Source organism: Poecilia mexicana, unplaced genomic scaffold (assembly GCF_051168715.1).
Source record: "Poecilia mexicana isolate PSO_F unplaced genomic scaffold, ASM5116871v1 scaffold_18, whole genome shotgun sequence".
NCBI lineage: Eukaryota > Metazoa > Chordata > Actinopteri > Cyprinodontiformes > Poeciliidae > Poecilia > Poecilia mexicana.
This window is the reverse complement of record NW_028263387.1, coordinates 7640231-7663854: the sequence shown is the minus strand read 5'-3', so window position 1 is coordinate 7663854 and position 23624 is coordinate 7640231. Positions and strand designations below refer to the sequence as shown.

Here is a 23624-nt window from a genome sequence, read left to right as displayed (position 1 = left end):
AAGCTGGGAGGCTGTTCAAAATTCTCTCAGATCACTTATTCATTCTGCCAGATTTCAGGAAACGTGGGGCTGCTGAATTATGAGAGCGATCTGTTAAAATGTAGATTTGACAGTCAGTTTCTAACAGATACCCTCAGTCCATCATTCAGGCATCTGAAATATTGTTTTCCTATCCATCCAAAGGCAGGGGCTGAACAGTCATTTCATTTATTTATGAATGAATTGTGGGACATTGTAAAAGATGTAAACAGACTTCAACTACAGAACTCTTTACAGCACCACCTTGATCTGGCGTTTACCATATTTAAACAAAAACTTGCATTTGTTTCATGACATTTTTGCATTATAATACAAATTGGTTATAGAGTAGACCACAATAACAGCACTTTCATTTTAAAAATGACTGCATAATTGAGTCTTTAATTATTATACTTCCACCTATAAAGACAATTAGCTTTTCAGTTTATTCAACTGGTCTATTTAATTTACAAGTTTAAAAAAAAAACAACAAACAAACAAATTATTAGGTACCCTAGTTATGATTTTATCTAAGCTTTACTCATAATATTAGCCACCAAGTCATGCATGTTTTGGACAATTTTTAAAATTCAGAATGTCAGTGGTGAATGAATTAGGACACAATCCCACTGACAATGTTGACCATGTAATAATGCTGAAATGGTGTGTGTACTGTCACTGCAATTTAAAGATACAAAGTTTGGCAACATATATGGAGCAAATTTCATTCTATTTAAACAGTATTGGATTTTACTTGGCACAGACAAATGCCTGATCTCAAATGACTTGGACTGGGACAAAAAATAAGTCTTTCAATTTCAACATTGCAAATATTTTTTTAAAAACATATCTGCATGCTTGTGTGACTCATTGTAAGATTACCTCAATTCTTGCGTGTTTCAGCCCTTTTTAGCAAACTGTTAGCGTCTTATTCAAACTAGTTCCACACATATGATTTATTTTTGGTCTTTCAGTACCAGAGGTACTGTAAAATCTGCATTTCTTCTACTTCTAAATTATAAGGTCTTTGGACAGATATCACCTCTCAGGTTAGGAAAAGTTAGCAACTAGCAGATTAGCTGGTTGTTAATTATTATTTTTTTTGACAGAAACCAGATTAATTGGCGTCAATAGCACCAATACTGAATTAAACAAACAACTTAGTAGTCAGTAGTAGTATCATGACACTAATGAATAATAGCTTTGGGTTTTGTGTGCTTAACTCTAAAACAGACAAATGTTTGTTAACATGTTAGCTAAAGCGGCTAAACGCAAGAAAATGTAAAAATATTAGTTACATAACTCTAAATACCACATATTACCAAATTTGGTTTGTTTCCCCAAACTTCCTATACAGTAAATATCTCCAGAATTAGCTAAAACACTTTAAACTGGCTTTTAAATTAGCTTTAAACTGGACCCTAAAACTAAACCAGACCACTTCCCATGCTTCTAAAGGGGCAGTATTATGTAAAACTGACTTTTTTTTTTTTAGCTTTACCTCATGTTGTAATGTGATTTCCTCATCATAAACATACCTGGAGTGTTACCTTGATTCCATCAGGCATGTTTAAGAAATCCTTTAATCTCCATGGCAACCTGTGCTAAACGGCGAGGTGGCGCTAGCGCCGACGCAGCTCCTTCACTGACTTTCGCGATTAGCAAACACCTGGTGGAACTGCTGAGCTCATTATACGAGCTACTTCTCAGTGCAACGCTGGAAAAAACACTGTTAATGGGTTAATGGAGGAACGACGCTGTGACGAGCTTCTGAAATGAACGGAGTTTCAGAAAGAGTAAAAGTTTTAAAGAGACAGAGGCCCAATTTCAAGGCGTTAAATTATGAAGCAAATTTTAAGTGTATTTCACTTAACAGCATTTTAATACAACTGAAGTTAAGTTACTTTGGTATGCTATAAAATTGCACTATGTGCCTGAGAAACACACAATGCTGCCCCTTTAAAGGAAGTAAAAAAAAAAAAAAACAGCAACTGAGAATCCTTTACATTTTCAACATCATGAACTGCTCTGAAAGTTAAGCATAAAAAATAGATATAAAATTCAAAGGGTTTCTTTGCCGAGAGGTCAGGAAGCCAACTTGAAGTACTGAATGAAGACTGTCACATTTTATTTTCTGATTCTCCATCTCTATAACAAATACTTGGCTTAGCACACAGTGAATATAGCTATGCTGTTAATCACAGGCATATTTAGTGTCATTCTGATTACCTTGGCATCACTTGAATTAATGGATCCCCAGGCAAGCCTTTCTGTCAGAGGCCCCAACGTCAACTTCACAAATCTCAATTCGCACTTTTGTGTGATTTAGTAAGTACACTTTTCACAAATAAACTGAGTTTCTCCAACTACAGCCACCCCCTGGGTGGTGAGCCGCATCCTCCCACTGCCTTCACCGTTCCTCTGTTCTCTCAAACAAAGCAAATTAAAATGTACAATTAGAAAAAAAGCATGTTGAGTCCCAGGATCTAATTAAGACTGAACGTCTTCACACCATCACCGCCAGAGCCTCAGACTCCGGGCCGACTGTGACGGGCTGGCAGCAGCCGATGCACACGTATCTGAGGATCCACAGGTAGACAGTGCCAGACAAGGTGACAGTCAGGGCCAGGAGCAAGAGGCTGACGAGGCTCTGAGGGTTGAGCAAGATGTCGGAGGAGGTAGAGAAGTCCTCAGAGGGATTCTGGGCTACAGAAAGAAAGAGACAGAGAGAAAGAGAAAGGAAAGAAAACAACCCGACTTATGAGAGGGGAAAAAGCCACAGAAGAATCAGAAACCTGTGTGAAGGAAGGTGTGAGGGTGTGAGATGATAACAGAAGCTGCCTGTGGTAGGATAGACACAGAAACAAGGTGAAAGGGAGACTTGATGATTGAACTAGAATAGAAAAAAAATGCAAACACCTCCCTCTAGTGTCCATGAGATGCCACAACTACCTCAGAGCCACACCAAAGAGCAGACTTTATTTTAACATATTCAAAAAGGAAACATAAAACTTACTCCATTTATACGAAGACCTGGGCCAAAGGTCAACTAGAGAAGCCAATTAAACCAACAGTCATCTTTTTGGACAATGTGAGGAAGCTGGAAAACCCGGAGAGAACCCACTAATGCACTTAGAGAACATGCAAACCCCATGAAGACAGAAGAACCCAGGCAGGGATTCAAACCCAGGCAACCGTTTTATTAAAAAAAAAAATAAATGTTTTAATCACACCTAAGCAGAATTTAGAGACCAATTAACTAAACAGTCGTGATTTCAGACTGTGGCAGGAAGCCAGAGCGCCCAGAGAGAAACCTGCAAAAAGGAAACCTGTCAAATCTTTTTAACCATTTATCCCATAAATTTAAATAACTGAACACATCAGGACACATGTTCAGTCCCAGTCAGATTTCTCCAGCCTCAAAATGGTCACTAATTATCTCTTCTGTGATTTTTTCATCTTCCAAATTAGTTATTTTTAGCTCCTCTCCAAAAGCACCTTGGTCATCTTCGAGAGGAGGGCCTGGAGAACCTGTAACGTCAGGTGTGACTTCCTGTTTCCCACCATTTCTTAACTTCTCATAAATGTAAATTAATCACTTTTCATTCATGTCTTCACTGCAGTGGCTGTCTGCAGTGAAGAGATGTTCGTCATCTGCCTTCATTGTTTGTTCTCCTTGCATTAAGTACGTGTAGAAGTGGGTCGGCTCTGAACCCCCACAGATAACGGAGGACAGGTGGAACTGCTCCGTTCCACATTCACATTCTACAGGCACATCCATGGACTGATTAGGAATCACTGGGTGTCTCCTGGTCTTTGTAGAAAAAACACCAGCACGTTGTTATCGGCCAAGCAGTGTTTTTTCTGTAAGGCTGACCTGCAGCCTGAACAGCGACGTTTGCCCCCCAAATCCAACCAACTGCTAAAAAGTGAAACTACGTTGGTTGGAAATGTTGCCGATGGAAGGGCAACCAGGGGGTTGGTTGCCCTTCCATCACAAGCTCAAAGAAGTTGGTTTCACAATTTGAGCAAGAGTTGGCATTACACAACTCTCTATCTGTGTCCCCGCCAAATGAATCTAACCAGACCAAAACAGACTCCAGCAAACAATTTATGTAGTAGTCCTTTCCCACGTTTGATGACAATTTTTTCTCCCTCAGCTCCATCAGAACTCCGTTTGGAACAAATGTTTGCCTGGATGTCTGACAGCTGCGTGGATGAGACTAGCACAGCATGGGATCAATGATGCCTCCAGAAAAACCCTTTCCTGAGGAAGACACCTTCTGGTGATGCTCAAGTTCAGGACACTCTGGAAAGTGGCATTCACCCAACTATTTTTTAGTTCAATGGAGAACTTAAAGTAGTTCTCCACCTTATTTCCCATGCCTCCTTGTCCATATCCTGCAGCTTCTGTCCTCACGACATCTAGAATGTTAGAGCCAACCCTCTGTTCTGAATTATCATACCCGTCCGGGGAAGAATAAACTTCAAAAATAATGGTAAACCTACCATTTACAGAAGTTTTTTGGACAAATTAACGGCTCCCTTTTCCTCTGAGATACGTTCCCCATTCGGGGAACTTGGTACCTCAAAGACACTGGTAATTGTGCCTTTCAGAGACGTATTCTCTGGTAAAACCAGAGAGGGAGCCGATGACGCCAAAGCTTTCGCTGTCATTTCAGCAAAAGTTTTGGCTGCGAGGTCAGCTGCAGATAAATCTTCCCCAGCCAGGGTAGTTTTTCTGGGTAACACTTTATTTGAAGGGGGATGAATAAGACTGTCATGACACTGTCATAAACATGACATAACACCTGTCATGAACATGAATAAGCCTTCATGAATATTTATGACTGTTGTCATAAAGCGTCATTCGGTAAATTATGACACTTTTAATACAAAGTTGACATTATTCAAAATGTCTTTGTTATGACAACTTGACATTAACCAAGAAATCATTACTGATATAAATTTGTTATAAAAGTATTACTGATTGCACTTTAAAAATTAGGTAACTTTATGTTATTAAAGATAAAGTTTAAACAGTAATGATTTCTTGGTTAATGTCAAGTTGTCATAACAAAGACATTTTGAATAATGTCAACTTTGTATTAAAAGTGTCATAATTTACCGAATGACGCTTTATGACAACAGTCATAAATATTCATGAAGGCTTATTCATGTTAATGACAGGTGTTATGTCATGTTTATGACAGTGTCATGACAGTCTTATTCATCCCCTTTCAAATAAAGTGTTATCTTTTTCTGTGACTCTACTCTCACCCTCAAGATGTTCCATCGACTTTGATTAAACTTCCCCAGCCGGGTCAGTTTGCCCACAGACAGTACCGTTGTCCTCAGTTGAAAGACCTTTCAACGGATACAAGTCGCTCTCATCATCCTGAGAGACTTGAGAGACACCATTGTCCGAATCCTTCCCAGGAAGGTAATAGTCCCTTATCTTCTTCTTACTTGTGGTGACGGCGTATCCAAGGCCCCAACCAAGCGGGATAATGAAGGGAATGAGCGCCTGCGAAACACTAAACATTATTACTCTCCACAAATCTGAATCTCCGAGAACCGTCTGGATCCTGACTGACGCATTGAGATTCAAGCTTTAGAACTTCTTTGATCTACTGTGATGTACATGTCATCTATGACCTCATTAGTGACCTCACTGGACTTCTGGGGCAAGGTCTTGCTTCTGATCGTTGCTTTGGAAACGCGTTGGTGAGGAAATATAACCCTTGGTAACTTTCTTCTATCAGCACTTTCCATTCACAGCTCAAAGCTGATGAAAGGACTCCATGCTGATGATTCACAATTGCAAAAGAGTAGGAGCTTCTTAAAGAGACAGAATACCAATTTCAAAGCTTTAAATTATGAAGTCAAATTTCTTTTATGAAATGTTTGATATACACAGCAATTTTATAGCAGCTAAAGGTAATGTAGTTACTTAATTGTTCTATAAAACAGCACTACGCGCTTGGAAAATGCATGATACCAACCCTTTAAAGCGACTTATTGCTTTAAACCGATTCTGTTTACTAAGCTCGTGCAGGGGAACAATGAAAGGTGTCACAGTAATTAGGAAAAGAGAGATGGGCGGGGAGGAGTGGAATAGGGATTTATTTATGCAAAGGCTTCAAACATGCCACCATCTAATCAAAGCTAATTAAAATTCTCTGTCAGGCCGCTTAGTCTCTTTGAAGGATACGAAGACGACAGAATAAATAACTAATTAACAGCAATGTATGCTTGTTACATATCAGGCAAACATACAAAACAAACCGATCACTCGAAAATTCAAAGTTCGTTTCAGTTTTAGTTATTTTAGTGTGTGTTGTTTGACTTGCAGGGATGGACATAACCCCAGCTGGTCCTGACCCAGGACCGGGTTGTTAACGTTCTCTGTCCGTCTGAGGTCTGTGACCGCTTACCCTTGGTAACTTTCTTCTATCGGCACTTTCCATTCACAGCTCAAGGCTGCTGAAAGGACTTCCATGCTGATGATTCACAATTGCAAAAGGCACATCTCCTCTTTTGCTCTTTCAAGGCTCAGTGTTGGAGAGCAGGGAGGAGTGGAGAAGAAGTGGCATTCAATTGGTACAAAAAGCCCTCACAAGCATCGCGGTACGAATCATGTGGTGTATAGAAGCACAATTTTTCTCAGCCGTTTATTACTTTTATGGTTTGTTAACTCAGTGAACTTACCGTCAGGCAACACAAAAAGATGTTTGAGATGAAGCTGAGGGACTCAGAGTCAGGTTGTTCTATAGGGTGACAAAAAGAAAACTTACCTCTAGTTGAGTGTAGCATCAGCAGCAAACAGATGATAAACCTCCCAGATGCAGCCATCCTCATGCTGTACTGGGTCTGCTGGGAATACATGGCACAACTGTGAGAAATGAGATGAACTGACTGAACAATTATGCACAGTATGAAAGGCAGTTTAGTCTCTATTTGTCCTTTAAAATGCCAGATATACAGTATGTTTAACTATATTGTTATATGTGAAATGATCCATCAGTGGTAGTACTATTTTAGAATCTAGCATTGCAGCTTCATTCAACTTCTTTAATTTAAAAGAGAACACAAGCCATACATTCATAATGATAGAAACATATGTCAATAATCCAGGGTACCCTGCAGGTTCGTTTTCATCAGCAATTCAGCATATAAATAAAACAAGACAACCTCAGTCGCGCTGACTTAAAATCAGTAGCAGTGGAACATATACGTCGTTGAGACGTGATGAAGATGCTGCTTAAATTTATCACGTCCCAAAAATCCATGGTAACCTGATTTAGCTGGAGATTAACCCTGTTATAGTATCTGATTTGCACAAAACTTACCTAAAGCTGCGTATTTTCATATGCAACAGAAACTCAAGCCAGCTATGCAATACTGTGAGAGGATTACACTTAAAGGCTCCCAGATACTCTGATCAACTTAAGAGAGAAAAATGGTTTATTATTTTATAGGAACTACTGGGGTGCCAACTAGAGGTGGGGAATATGGACTTAAAAGTTTTATTACAAACTGTACGGCAGTGACTGCGAGACAAAACCATATTGATCTTGAAAAACACCCCTATTTCTAATACTTTTATATAGCACAGCAATCACATAAAGAAGAGTGATTTGTATCACTAAGCTGCACAAAGTGAGGACATTTAATCTTGTCCTCAAACTTATTGATTCTCAGAATGAACAGTGGAGAAAATAAAATGCAGACATTTTTGGGGGGGATAGGGAGAATGGGAGAATCTTAAAATCAATTGGAATTTATCATGAGAATAATAACTCAAAATTATCAACCCAATAAGAAATGTATTGCGATAAGTAAACGATACGATAAATGCCCAACAGTAGTGCCAACTGAGATTTTGTCAAATTAAAGATACCTTTTTCTAAAAGGAAAAAAAGGTAAGTAACATAGACGCGATAAAAGCAAAAAAACAATAAATAAATAAATAAATAAAACATTGTATTTACACAACTTCATCAAGAATGCCCGGAATTGTGGAGAGTTCAGACAGACTTAATTGTACTGAATAGTCGATGCCCGTTTGTGATTCACAAAAAGAGTTCAACAATAACTCTTAGCACTGAAATTGGTTAAAATCCCTCTTAGGGTGAAGTTAATAAAATATGGCTATACAACACACATAAAAAGAAACCACAACACCGACTGCAATAGTTTCTTTCCCGAGACAATAGTAAAACGAAGTCTCCACGCTCCACGTGCAATTCAAACCAAATAAGTGTAATTACAGTGCTGGACAAGACAGACACTAAATCAACACGTGGTCTTTCGGTGAAAAAACAAAACAAAACAAGAATTTTAGTTGTGTTTTTAACTCACAGCAGAACACGTGAAGGCTCTGTCCTCTGAAGCCGTCATCCCTCCGACATGCAACGGGATTTCCATGACAAAGACGAGCAAATGCACAGACCACGCTTTTCCTCCTGCGAGAAGAGAAGAAAACCCGCTCACCCGGAAGAGTCTCCAACCCACCAGCAGCTCTGACAATAATTATCTCCCTTCAACTGATGGATTAGCGGTTGTCTCTGGTCTAGGACATCAGGCGAAAGCCTCCTTGCCGCTCTCCCGCCTTCGCTCTGCCTGCTACCGCCTCGCACTGATGTTGGTCAGTGTCGCTTCGCAGCAGGGGTGATGAAATGAATCGATAGCACATGGAATCAAAGAGGGATGTGCATGTGAAGCGAGAAGTGACTGCACATCTATACACACCCCCCCCCCCGCCCCCCCCACACTCACACACACACAGGCTATTAGAGATTTTTTTTAACCCTCCCCCTGGAGAAAACAGGGGAAGATGCAACGCAGAGCATATGGAGGCTGCTTCAAAAAGACAAGAATCATTATTATTCTGTATCCAAAACAATTCTTCAGGCAAGCAAGTTAAATCAGACACTGCGTGGCACCCTCTAGTGGCTTATAAGCGCAAATGCTTTGATGAATCGCAAACGCTTTACATTAATTACAGTAATTATGTGCGTCTCTTCTCCTTAAATAACCAACATCCGCAACCATTACTGTAATGTGATATGAAGATGTGAAGAGTGAGTTTTAGCAGATTTCTAAGAGCTACAAACCTTGTAAATCTTGATGGAACGAAAATTATTTACAGTTAACCTCTACGTTTTTTTGTTGTTGTTGTTTTCCAAATCAGATCAATTTATTTTGATAACTTTTCTTATAAAAATAGAGCCCATAGAGAGGAGCCTTTATTGTCATAAAGAATATTTCTGATAGGATTTTGTCAGTTAGGATGGAGTGAGCACTCTTACATTCCCTGAACATCCTCTATTACAGAAATATAGGTGACATTTAGGAAAGAAAATATGCGAAAAAGGTGGGTTTCTCTTCATCTACCAAAACAAAATATTTTTGTAGGAAAGGCTTTATGCTTCAGGATTGCAAAATAATTTGAGTTTTTTAAGTAAAGGAGCAATACAAAACTGAAGGACCAAAAGTCAACACATCACTTTCCCGCAAGCTGCAACAATTATCTCCAGTGGTAAGTCATCAACCAGACAATCACTGTGACTGCAAGTGTTTTGTTTTTTTGCAACAACAAAGTTCCTCAGACAAGACTATCAGTGGTTTTAACTAATTACATGTTTTCCGTGAATACTAAATATTTTGTGTTGCCTGTGGATCAGATTCTTCAACAACCAATCTCTCTAAACGTTCCTCCTGCACATTTACCTATGTTAGCTTCAGTTCTTTCTTCTCAGTGTCTGAGCCAAATGAAAGAGTGTTTAGACATAAATATGAGGTCTTAGCTGGGTTTTGACAGGAGTTTAAGAAAATGAACCTGAACAGCAAATGAACTTTGGGGTCACTGTGAAACCCACAGTCAATCAAATTAAAGTCTTTTTTCAGCCTATTTCCAACCCTCATGGGCCCCATATGTACATTTTAGTTTGGCGGTGTCTTGAGAGTGATGTTTTGAAAACTATGTTTCTATATTGTTGAAAATATAAGGAACATGTCTTCTTATTTGTTTAACACACCACAGCACAGTTAATCAATACAAGGTGTATTGATGACACGGTTGTTGAGAGAAATGGGAATGCTGGATTAGAGTTGATCAGATCAGAAGACAATGTTTTAGCTTTTTTATTACAGCTCAAAGTTATTTTCTGATTTCGCTTATTACAGCTGATGATTGTGTTTGGATGGACGCTGAAACATTTTGTAATCTTGAAATTGTCGACATAAAGCACTTTTAAATCCCTGGGGAGGGTACCGGTTTGCCATGTCTCCTGTTGGTATTTTTCTTCTAACAATTAAAGAGCTCCTTATCTTTTCAGTTTCCAATTACATATCAATTTAGAAATTCCATTTAGTCATGTGAATCAAATGTCTTTTGTATCTAACCTTCAATGAGTCAACGAATCTGGCAAAAAAAAACAAAAAAAGTTGTTGATTTCATTTAAGGAAGACATTTACAGACTTATGACTCCGTACAACATAAATGGCATCTGACACAAAAGAACACTCTCCACAAAGGAAGCATTATTCTTCCACACTGATTAAAGAAATTATACCGCCTCTTAGCGCTTAGGTAGAGAAACAAAAGGAAATGGAACCAATAAGAAAGAAAGTCCTCAGACGCTGCTGCTTTTAATGCTCACCCATTAGAGGACTGACTCTGAAGCTTCAGCTGCTGACACACGCAGCAGGGTGTAAGAAATGAAAAGCTGGAGCTCACGGAAAATACAGAGAACTATCTGAGGTGCAAAATGACATTTAAAGGACAGGTTTCCCAGACGATGACATTTAACCTCGTGAAAAGTGGTGGAAAAGAGCCGAAAAGGGGGGCCCTTCATCAGCGCACAGGATACAAGTCGTCTTTACAGAGAAGGCCAAACATCCACACCTGAAAAAAGACCGACGTGTCCCGTTTGCTGAGCGTCACCTGGAGAGAAGGTGTCTGATAACGACAGAAAATGGAGAAGCTCTTTCATCCTCAAAAACACTTTCTCCCCCCACACACACAACTTTATTTTGACAGGCTGTCACCAGACTGTGGTACACAACAAATACCCAGGAGTTACATATCAAACATGTCTGCCTTGGTGGAACAGAAGAAAGTAACAGGTTGTGATGCTGCTTCTGCAGTCTGTCAAATATAAACACATATAAACCTGAGCATTAAGTGTGTGAGCAACATTCAAGGATTGGAACGGATTCTAATGTTACATTTAGGAATTGGTCATTTTATTGCACGGATACGATTTGAGCCAGGAGTCTGCAACCTTTAGAAACCAAAGAGCTGTTTTTGCCCTCAGTCCAACAAAATAAAACTTATTTAGAGTCACAAAGGTGTAAGCTTTTGTGAAAAGGCAACTTGAATATCTACTATGGGGAATTTGTGGTCATTTTTAAAGAAATTTACAAAAATAGGATTGATACTTTTTTATGGGATGCAAACAAACAAAAAAACACGTAATTTCCAAAGTAATGATGGAAAAAAGTAAATATTACTGATACTTGTATCATTCTTTTGCGGACTTTTAATGCAATGTTTATTCCAAACCTGCTGAAATCTGCATTTGTTATGTCTATATTTTAAAAAAGTTGCTGTTTCTACACTTTTGTAGCTAAATGAAGAGCCATTGTGGAAGGTTTCCTACTAGCATCACCATGTATTTAGGTCTCATTGGCTCCGAAGACGTGTGTTGAGGGCGGTAGTTAATTTATGCATCATAAATAGAAAAGATTTTCTGTTGCAGGACAAAAACACTGTCATCATTAAAAAGGAAATGTGCTTTTCAGACAGAACAGGGTAAAACATGACAGAGTTTTAACTAATAATTAACTGATCTAAAATATAAATAAACCACTCCAAAAATACATAGAACAATGAGCTTTCACAGACAAAACATTTAGGACAATTAAAAAATGCTTTGTAAGAAAAGACTTTAAGACAGGAGAGAGAAAAGTCTCACAACTGCTGATGTGCTTTTAACAATGGTCTTTCTGAAAAGAATGCTGCCTCATTTTGTCTCAAAACTCTTTCCCAACACAGCAGCCACAAGAAAATGCTTTTGAAATTACTGAAGTCAATCTTAAATTGGTCTTTAAAAACATACTATCCCCTGTTTGTTATATATAAAAAAAAAAAGACAAGACTTGGAGGAAAAGCAAAAATGTCAGAAAACTTCTCCAATAGAGTTTTCCAAAAAAACACCAGAGTTAGGGAAACTTCTAAATGTTATAAAGGGGAAGACTTGAAATCGTCGCTCCATGGTATTAGTGGGTCTGCATCAGTCACTGGTTCTGGGTCTGGGCTTGGTGGAGGAGCACCCGGCGCAGCCATTGAGTTCCTTCTCCTTGGCGCTGTAGTCGAAACGAGGCAGAACGATGACTCCGCCGTCGGACTCGCTTCGGGCGGCGTCACTCGACGCTTTCTCCTCCTCTGCAGACATGATCGCTTTAACCAAACATGTCATGGCATTGTCGATGTTGGTGTCGTCCTGGAGACAGAGGTTAAAGGTCAAGAAAAGGATGATGAAAACAGAGGAGCCATACTCAGCGAAGAATAAGTATTTGTACCCCTACTGTATATTTTGGCTTTTGTGTTTTGTCAAATTTAAATATTCTAAGAAGGAAGTTATTATTTTCTTTATTAAATTGCTAGCTATAGACTCGCTGAAATGTGACGTCATGTGCACAAGATCCAGAAAAAAGTTGCTCGCAGATGATGAGACAATATAGATTTTAGGTGTCAAGTTGTTGACATAATGAGCTAAATCTTAAATGTATGCTTATGTATTAAAAGGTGAGCAGTGTTTTGCTATTAATTATCAACACTATCACTACTTGAAAACAAGGTCCAAGTATATCACATTTCATCAGACAGTAAAAAGTTTTAATTAAAAAAAATAGCAAGGGAGAAGTCAAGCAGTTATGCTAGCTTGACTTTGACAACATTAGCATGTAGATGTGCTGCAGAATTTTGGATCAGTTAAAAAAAATAAGGCCATCCACTCAACTTATTTAAGAATCGCTCTGCTCCTTGGTTACATATCTAAATAGATTGGGAAGTCGTAAACCTGTTAGCTACAGAAATGTGCCACCAAATCATCAACAAAGGTGAGGCAACTCAATGCTGAGTTCATTTTTGAGACTCTTAGTTCTGCTTTGTGGTCAAAAACCAGCTAGTTTTAGATGAAATGTAGTTTGCCTAATTTCCCTATTTAGTGTCTACTGTTCTGTTTTTCAGAATCCGATAACAACCTCTTTAAAATCCAGCTGTGTGAATTTCAAATGATGCATGATGTGCTGCTATGTTATGTTTTCTAGCCAAGAGGAGATTGCTGATTTTGAATAATTTACTTTTTGTTTTTTTTACTGTGAGCTTCTTATGCATGTAAAAGAAAGTTCCAAAAATGTTTTCAGCGTTAAGACAACACTTCAGTCACACAGGGGAAGCTGAAGTAAGAGAGTGTTTTGGAAACTAATGCTTAAAAGTGGTTGGTTCAAAACAAAAGGCTATGAAATGAAGTGCTATTAATGTAGAGTCCCTCTTCAGCGACACGAAGTAGAGTAAATATGTCAGTATGATCAGCAGAGGAAAATAACAGCCCACCTTAGCGGATGTTTCAAACCAGCCAACAAAGCCGTGGTCCTGGGAGAAGTTCTCCAGCTTTGGAAGTTTGGGACACAGACCAAGTTGACGTTGGTCACACTTGTTGGCTAGCAGAACGGCTGGAACGGGCTTCCCATTGCTCAGAGTGACCTATCAGAACAGAGGAGACATGAAGTGAAAATGATAAAAAAAAAAAAAGAAAAAAAAAAGAACATAACCGAGCCCTGGATCTTTAAAAGCTACCAGTCAGTAAACGTAAGAGTCCACAAGGATCATGGATGTGATCCTGCTATCAAAAAGTCAGCAGCATTAAAAAAAAAAATATATATTGTTTCTGCTGCCCTCAAGTGGACAGGGTAAAATACTACAGGTTTAAGGCAGACAAGCTCTCAAATGTTTCTAACGTCATAAAGAGATGCAGTTGTTTTAAAAATGGCAATTTAAGGTGAAAAATTACTTATAACTATAAAAATGTTTGACTTCCTGTGAAGGTTTTTTCTTGACAAACTGAGTTGAAGTGAACAGCAAAGAGATTTTTGCAATTTAAACTTATTTGGTCAGCTTCAGGAGCTCTTTCCTTCGGCTTTTTCCTTGGGTGGTTTGTAAAACTTACTTTTGTGTCCAGGTCTTGTTTCCACTTGAGGACAGCCTGAAACGTGGCCAACCTGGTCATGTCGAAGACAACAAGGGCCCCCAATGCTTCTCTGTAGTACACACGGGTCATATTCCCATAGCGTTCTTGTCCTGTCAGGGAGAGACAGAGTAGACAAAAATCAGGGTCTGTTGGTGAAGATGTTCCACCAAACCAATGTATGATATCAATGTAATCAAAATCTATTGGCCTTTTATTGAGCCTTTCTTTTTCCTCTTCTGCTATGGCTTTGTACATTGGTATAAAATTTGGACACTTGTTTCTGCTTTCCTTTAGTAGGGGCTCCTGCATTGACATTCAGCTCACCGGTCCTTGCCCTCCAAATTTGAAAGGTAATGTTTTTAAAAAGACATACATACATACATACATACATACATACATACATACATACATACATACATACATACATACATACATACATACATACATACATACATACATACATACATACATACATACATACATACATACATACATACATGCATACATGCATGCATGTCTGTCAAATAATCAGTTTATGTATGTTTAACTCTCCCCTCCTCTTGAATATACAATTTTTCTCCAGAAGTGCATTATGGCTGCATGGTGGGTGCAGATGGCAGAACTGTTGTGTCGAGGCATGAAAGTCCTGTGTTTGAATTACTGGTACACTCTAAGGTCTGCATGGAGTTTGCCAGTGGCGCAACTACACATTATTCAGGTGGATGCGAAAACATAAATCGGCGCCCCCCCCAATCCCCCTCTCCCCAGAAGGAAGGTTGAAGGAGCGTGGAAAACATACCCCCCCCCCCCCCCCCCCCGCGACGACGTTACGTGAAGGATAAAACTCGCTACATTTACCTCGTAAAGTGCGCGAGGTGAAGGAGCGTAAGGCACTGAAGTGTATGGGAAAACATAATCGGCGCCGCCCCCTCCAGACGGGGTTTTGACGCCCCCTCTGGTGCTGCGCCCCTATGTGTTGCATGCGCTGCATACCCACTTTTTGCGCCACTGGAGTTTGCATGTTATCCCCGTACATTGATGGCTTGTCAACCTGGCCAAGTTGTAAAGGTTCAGGTTAAAATGTCTTATAGAGTCACCAGTTCTTATTTTTGAAGGCTTTATTGGCTCCAATGGCCTTTACTGGAGAGTGGTCAAACAAGAAAGTAGGCTGTGAGAGAAGAGAATGACATGCGGCAAAGATCATTGGGCAGATCGACAGCATCAAGAACCCCTGTTCAACCACAGCACCTATAAAGCTACGAGTTCTCACTGCAGTCTCCAGTCCGCCTTCTTAGCACTGGGAACGCCATCCCAGTCAGTGTGCCATTCTGCTGGTGTGATCCCAGTCCTCAATGGAAAACTGAAGATACGCATCAATCTTAACAGTCCCACAATGTCCAGAGTCTTCTCACTTCCCTACATCCTTACAGTTTCCAACAGGGTGCGTAATAAATACAATATATAGATCATCTCTGGCTTTTCAATGTCACCAATGAAAGTAAGAGACCATTGCAGGTTGTTTATTTAGAAACAAACTTGGTCCGTAACCCCAAAACAGAGGGTTAACAGAGGGGACATTTTTTCATTTAGCATCAAATCTCTTCACAACAAATGCCTGTTGTGGTGGTAGAGGGGAGGAGTTAAGAAGAAAATCTATCCTGAACCAAAATCCTGGAGAGTTTTGGTTAAGTGGCTCAACTTTCCATGTTGTGTTTCCTCTTGTAGATTTTTCTAACAAGACAAACAAGAGGAACGGTCTTCATACTTCACTGATGTGAAATGAGGTCAAAGGCTCATTGCTACTTCCCATTTCTTTTTCCTTGTTGTTAATTCATAACCAAATTCACAACATGAATTTCTGAGCTGTCAAACTGTTTACTAGAAGCTTCTTAAGGCCAGCATTCATATAGTTAACACTCTAAGAGCCAAGGATGTAGCTCTGTTATTGTATCTAGAGATAATGGGATGTTTTTTTTTTTGCTCTGTTCATGAACATCACTTTTGAATTACTGCCCCTTTCAGCTTTGGTGAAGCTATGTTTAAGTGTGGTTAAAGTTTTTTCTCTAGAACAGGAAGTGCTTCTACTGTTTTTCACACCACTGACTTATCATAAATACAAACAGTGAAAAAAACTGTCAGACCTACTTATAGAATGATGCATGCATCACTGTTAAATGCTACACACACACCACACACGCACACACGCACACACATGCACACACACGCACGCCACACATACACACACGCACACACACAATGCATAAATAAGTCTTTGTCCAAGTTACTAACTTCCTCCACATGATCTTAATACAGAGGTGAATCAGCAAAAGATACACATGCACACGCACACCTACACACACACTTGACAATTATACACACACACTTTACACATGACTAGACTGTGTCTGACAGCAGCTGTACAGAGCTGCTGTCAGAAAACAGTTTTAACTGGTTTAAACTGTTTTCAGTCTTTGTGCTAAGCTAACATGCTAGCAGAAACAAAACCATCAATAATGTGAAGCATTAATCAGCAGTGTTCACTTCAGTGAGAACATTGAACAATGCTGTTTTATTTTTTATTTATTTTTTTTTTTTACCTAAAAACTTCAGCTTAGCACCTCAACCAGATAGCTGCTAAGTTCCTATGAGGGATGCACCAAAATGAAAATATGACAGTATCGACATACAATGTTATGAGTTACTGTATATGAGTTATTGCTGTTATAGTCAATAACCCATATATACATATTTTTCTGTCCTTTTCACACAGAGAAAAAAAAATATTGCATTGCTGACATTAGCTGCCTTCCCATTGATCACATACAGGTGCTGGTCATAAAATTAGAATATTGTGATAAAGTTCATTATTTTCCATAATGTCATGATAAAAATTAAATTGTCATATATTTTAGATTCATTGCACACCAACTGAAATATTTCAGGTCTTTTATTGTTTTAATTTTGATGATTTTGGCAAACAGCTCATGAAAACCCAAAATCCCTGTCTCAAAAAATTAGAATATTATGAAAAGGTTCTCTGAACGAGCAATAAAAATAATCATCTGAATCAACAAAGTAACTCTAAACACCTGAAGAAGATTCCTGAGGCCTTTAAAAACTCCCAGCCTGGTTCATTACTCAAAACCGCAGTCATGGGTCAGACTGCTGACCTGACTGCTGTCCAGAAGGCCATCACTGACATCCTCAAGCAAGAGGGTGAGAAAGAGAAAGAAATTTCTGAACGAATCGGCTGTTTGCAGAGTGTTATATCAAGGCACCTCAGTGGGAAGTCAGTAGGAAGGAAAAAGTGTGGCAGAAAACGCTGCACAACGAGAAGAGGTGACCGGACCCTGAGGAAGATTGTGGAGAAGGGCCGATTCCAGACCAAATTAAATTTTCATCTCCATAAAACTTTTCAGCAGATGGAAGCATGAAGTGCTCCAAAATCTTCTGATAGCTGCTCCATTGATCCTGCCCTTGATAAAACCCAGTGGACCAACACCAGCAGCTGACATGGCACCCAGACCATCACTGACTGTGGGTACTTGACACTGGACTTCTGGCATTTTGGCATTTCCTTCTCCCCAGTCTTCCTCCAGAGTCTGGCACTTTGATTTCCGAATGACATGCAAAGTTTGCTTTCATCCAAAAAAAGCACTTTGGACCACTGAACAACAGTGGTCCAAAGTGCTGCTTCTCTGTAGCCCAGGTCAGGCGCTTCTGCCGCTGTTTCTGGTTCAAAAGTGACTTGACCTTTGACCTGGGGAATGCGGCACCTGTAGCCCATTTCCTGCACACGCCTGTGCACAGTGGCTCTGGATGTTTCTACTCCAGACTCAGTCCACTGCTTCCCCCAAGGTCTGGAATCGGCCCTTCTCCACAATCTTCCTCAGGGTCCGGTCACCTCTTCTCGTTGTGCAGCGTTTTCTGCCACACTTTTTCCTTCCTACTGACTTCCCACTGAGGTGCCTTGATATAACACTCTGCAAACAGCCGATTCGTTCAGAAATTTCTTTCTGTTTCTCACCCTCTTGCTTGAGGATGTCAGTGATGGCCTTCTGGACAGCAGTCAGGTCAGCAGTCTGACCCATGATTGCCGTTTTGAGTAATGAACCAGGCTGGGAGTTTTTAAAGGCCCCAGGAATCTTTTTCAGGTGTTTAGAGTTACTTTGTTGATTCAGATGATTATTTTTATTGCTCGTTCAGAGAACCTTTTCATAATATTCTAATTTTTTGAGACAGGGATTTTGGGTTTTCATGAGCTGTTTGCCAAAATCATCAAAATTAAAACAATAAAAGACCTGAAATATTTCAGTTGGTGTGCAATGAATCTAAAATATATGACAATTTAATTTTTATCATGACATTATGGAAAATAATGAACTTTATCACAATATTCTAATTTTATGACCAGCACCTGTAAATGGACAATTTGACATTTGGAATATAAATTCGCTTAATGGAAACAACGCAACTTTGAAAAAAACTTTTCAATAAAAACTTTAGGCGCTAAGATAAAGTGATTTTTGTGACTGTATAGAAATTGGTTTATTTCTCTAAACTGCTATGGAAAGATGATTCTCATGATCAATAACTGGATGTTGCAACTGGAGCAAACGACAAAGAAGACGACGACAGGAAGTAGTTAGAGGATGGTGGCATGGTATGTTTTATAATGACTTACCGCGTAAACAAACTTATTCACGTGATGCAACAATCAACTACTACAGAGCACACAGCTGCACTAGCTCGTCACTGCCGGTACAAAGTCTTCTTGTGTCACCTCAACTAAACATCTTCATGCAAACGAGAGCTCTTATCTGCTAGGACCTGACTCAGCAGCCAAGAAAACAGGATATGCAAGTAGCTCAGTGAGTGAGGGAAGACCGTTGTGAGGACAGCAGTGACACAGTTCCCAACAGTGTAATTGGCTGCAGGAGGAGGAGGCATGCTGGATTCATTATCGGAACAGGGGAGGCTTTTAACGCCATGTACATTTGCAGAAATGGCGGCTCACCGCATGTTCGTGGTGCTAATTTGTCACATAATGTCTCATCACTGTTGGATGTGTCAGCAAGATTGAAATAAGGGTGAGAATACAGTTAGAGCAATATGATTACTAGGTGTTAAAGGTGGAGCACTGCATATTTTCTATGCTCATAAGATCATTTAATCGCACAATCAAGCAACTATCTAATCTTTCTGTGTTATAAAAACACTGTATAACTCAAACATGACTTAAAAGAAACTTGACTTCACAACTTCATACCTTGAAATCGGTGTCCGTCTTTTTAAGAAGCTCCTGTTCTTTCCAACACTCTGCCTTCACCACGTCATCACAACAATGCTCCTCCATGATGTTGTTTACAACCATTCGTAGGAGTGTTGGGCGATACTCTTGTTAAGGCAGATATATTGTGCTTTATATAACTTTAGATATATTGTGTCTTTAGTTGGACTCCGAAATTCTTTTATGTTTTTATTTAAAAAAAAAAAAGACCTGGGTGGGCTGTGTTGGCACAGGGGTTAAGCACAACCCTTAGTCCTCAACACAGCTGTCGCAGGTTCGATTCCTGGCCTTGGCAACCTTTGCTGCATGTCTTCTCCCTTCTCTCATTACCCACTTTTCTGTCAATTAACTATCAAATAAAGGCCACTAGAGCCAAAAAAATATTTAAAAAAAAACAAAAAAAAACTTAATATTAGAACTCATCAAATGCTTCAATGGACATTGCAATGAAAGAATCACCAGAGATATAGGGGACCGCAGGATGATAAATGACATCCAGTTTAAGAAGATGGTTTCTGGAGGCAGATTATATCATTGTAATCTGGAACTATCAGCCTCTCACTCCACATTTATGGAACAGGGTAAAGATAGCCACAATAAGTCCTGTTTAATGTTTTCAAAAGGTCATACAGGAGAAAATAATTATGTGAAAGAAAGCAGTATGGTCACATAATACCTAACCTGAAGTTTTTGGCTAACACACAATACACGCTGAAGCATAGGTACTTTTCTTTTGTTATTGATGGATAGAGCTAAATTCAGGGTAATCCAGGAATAAATCTGCATCAGATGCTGCAAAAGCCTTAATTTCAGTGGAAGATCACCTTCAAGAAAAACAAGGAATGGGTTTAAATTTTAGTGTCTGGGAGTACACCATGTATAGATTGCCAGATCATCGACTCAGGTGAAAACCGGTCCCTTGTATTACGCTTTGCATAATACATAATACCTCTGTAATGAGAGCAGGTACAGAGGGCCTGCTCTCAGCTGTTGAGAAATGATTGCTTCATAGTGGCATGGACTCTGTTCACGTTTTAAATGTTGCTCATTCGCTAACATCTGTCCGTGACGTACGTAATGCGCCAGTTCGATGCAATGAAGCTTACAGGAAATAGCTCCACTGCAAAGAGAGAAGTGCTGAGCACAATTCTAAGACAGGAAGAGGTTGTGAAGTCATCGTTCCTTCTGTTTGCTGATTGGCTCGGTAGAAAATCTATCAGAGGGAATCCAAGTCAATGTGAGAAAGCCCAGACTGAGCTGTAAGTGAGATTTGAATAGAGAGGAATTGCACAGGAAGGGAATGGTGCAGCAGGGATATACTGGATGAACAGCCATGCACACTCACACTGAAACCTACAGGCAATCTAAAACTAAGATTTTTAGTTTTTTGGGGAAAATAACTCTGTGCAAAAAGACTGGTTGAGGTCTGAACACGGGTTCTTCAAGGCAACACTGCAAAAGACTTGCAGCTGTAATATTTTTCTGACACTTCACAAATATGTAAGTATTGGCCTAGAGACTAATTAATATAAATATGCATCTTGCCATTTGCCAAATTCCAAAATAATTACAGTGATTTTATGTGTTTTTCAGCATATCTGAGCAGAAACGTATAGAAGAGTAGAAGAATGGGGCAGTTGACCAGAAAATGTAATAACCTGCCATTCCATTAAACATAAAAATTGCACAAATTTAAATTACCAAAATAAATGTGCTCAATGGAAACACATTTAAAACAACAAAAAACACATTATTTTATTTAAAAAAAAAGTTTTCATACCAGGATGAGGTGTTTTTTCCAGCCATTTCGAAATACGTGTATTTGGCAAAACTGTAGTAGAAACACATTTCTAAACACACGAGTCACGTGATCAATACCCGGATGTTATTACTGGCGAAAACCACGAAGATGACGACAGGAAGTGGTTGGAGGCTGATGGTTTTGTTGTTGTTGTTTTTTCAGACAATATTCAGCTTCTTCGGCCAGAACTCTCACAGAACCGCACGGTTTATAAAAAGTTGTGTGTCGAATATTTTGAATCCATAGCTCTTTTGTAAAATGGCTGACTAGTAGCCGCTCTCAAAGGGCTTTTGCTCCAAAGCCGATGTCTCCTTTGAGGGGTACGATTATATCCATGATTGAATCATGAATGTAATCATGTAGCTGTTAACATCCCTGTCATGACTTTTTAAATAACTTATCGAGTGAACAACCTTATGTAATTTTAATTTAATTTCTTATTTAACGGAAACACCGCAATTGCGAAATTATTAGCAGAATATTGAGTAAAAAAAAAATTGCACACACTTGTCCTGAAACAATCTGTTCATGTTCCATCACGCTGCCTTATTTGACATGTGGATCATATCGGTAAACAACTCGCAAAGTTTCAATATGCTCTTCTCTTAGTTTCCTCTCTCAAAGTCAAGAAAAGCCACGATAACAGATTATTTCCTGCTCATAAACAGTGTTTGCGGTATCCGTCCTGATAATGTCTGAACGTTACGTCAACACTATTGAGCGTTCAACGACCAGGAGGAGAAACCGCAGCTGATCCTTCAGGCTTATCAGCCGTTATAATCAGGGTAAACTTTTTTTTTCTTTTTATATACTCACCAGCGATGTCCCATAGCTGCAGCCGCACCACCGTTTTGTGATCCCAGTTGAGCACTTTGAGGGCAAAGTCCACCCCGATGGTGGCCCGGTAGTGCTGGGAGAACACCTGGTGGACGTACCGCTTTATGATGGACGTCTTACCCACACCCAGGTCGCCGATGACCAACACCTTCAGCAGGCGCTCCTGCTGCATCGCGAGAGGGACGGGATGGGTGATGAGTCCAATTAGAGATCCCGGCGCGAGACGATCTGAAGTCATGCATTCACTGATTATCCACTAATATTTGGGCTAGAGAAGATCACCCACCCTTTAGATAAATGGAAATAAAGTATGAATATTTAAAGTTGCTATAGCGGCATTCTTGTTCCTGTAGACGCAGAAATAATTCGCAAAGGAACAATTTGTTGAGTCTTCAGAGTTGTTGTTTTTGTCCCGTTCAGTTCCTTTAAAACGTCCCAAGAAGTTAAAAGACTTCAGCCTGACTCACGTAGCACAGAGTTCGCGCCTCTGAGACAAGAAACGACCAGGAGAGAGGAGTTGTTGTGCGTCGTCAGGCCTGCGGTCAGTGAACGCTGCGCCTGCAGCTCGGTCCGCACAGAGGGGAGGACGCTGCGGTGACAGCCCCGGCTGTCAGCGCTCTGCGCGGGGACAGCCACGCCTCCCGCCCGCGCGCTCTCAGATACAGCTGCAGATATTTACATACACTTTACAAAAAGACATGTAACCATTTTTTTTAATTATTGAATTTTTGAGTAAAAATCTGATCAAACATGTCCTGTTTTGGTCAGTTAGTAATGTAATGTTAGAAAGTAATGTATATTTGTTAAATGTCCAAATGAGAAAACGAGAGAGAACATTTCAAATATTTCTACTGACTTTCTAATAAATTAAGAGGGTTACACAAACACTTTGTATATCTTTAAGCAGTTTGGAACAATAAGAACATAGCTTTACAAAGTTCTAATAGGTTGAATAGTATTTAACTTTTATAATAATCATGTCTTTTACATATTTGTTAAAATTACCATGACTAGCTCTGTCATGTTAAATAATTTTGCTGGATGACAAATTGTCCCCGAAGTTATTGCGATAAACGATAATATTGTTGTTTTGAGACAATTTTCATGTAATATTATGGTAATGGTGTAACAATAATGCAAGAACACATTCTCAAAGATCAATAAACTTTAAATTCTAAGGAACATTTGACACTGTAATAAAGACATTTTATGTTTACAAAATAAATAATCAAAACAATGCAAACAAAAAAATAAGTTAAAGGTGGGACACGTCAGGCCTTCCAGATGGACAGCAAGTCTGCGCTTATCACAAAAACAGTTACAATGTGGCTAAAGGTCAAAGTCAAAGTTTCAGAGTGGCCATTGCAAAGTCCACATCTCAGGCTCAGAGAAATTTTTTGGGCAAAGTTTAAATAGG

General features: G+C 39.4%; 2 protein-coding genes across 3 annotated transcripts in view; both read right to left on the bottom strand.

Annotated features, from left to right (window-relative positions):
* Positions 1 to 8476, bottom strand: part of LOC106926942 (phosphatidylinositol-binding clathrin assembly protein) — a 112468-nt gene extending 103992 nt beyond the window's left edge. Inside the window, exons 1-2 of one of the 2 annotated variants that reach the window (XM_088015829.1) lie at positions 8383 to 8476; positions 6816 to 6891 (exon numbers count right to left, since the gene is read on the bottom strand). In XM_088015829.1, the coding sequence (XP_087871955.1) occupies positions 6816 to 6891; positions 8383 to 8448 (142 nt within the window). In that variant the 5' untranslated portion in view covers positions 8449 to 8476. The remainder of the gene's footprint in view (positions 1 to 6815; positions 6892 to 8382) is intronic. The other variant, XM_088015831.1, reaches the window with a different exon arrangement.
* Positions 8477 to 11012: 2536 nt separating this feature from the next.
* LOC106926937 (ras-related protein Rab-38) lies at positions 11013 to 22819 on the bottom strand. The gene is made up of 4 exons (XM_015002153.2): positions 22187 to 22819; positions 14259 to 14389; positions 13646 to 13795; positions 11013 to 12530 (listed from the first exon to the last, which is right to left on the bottom strand). Exons 1-4 carry the CDS (start codon positions 22443 to 22445, stop codon positions 12321 to 12323), a joined length of 750 nt encoding a protein of 249 aa, XP_014857639.2. The 5' UTR covers positions 22446 to 22819; the 3' UTR covers positions 11013 to 12320.
* Positions 22820 to 23624: the final 805 nt, after the last annotated feature.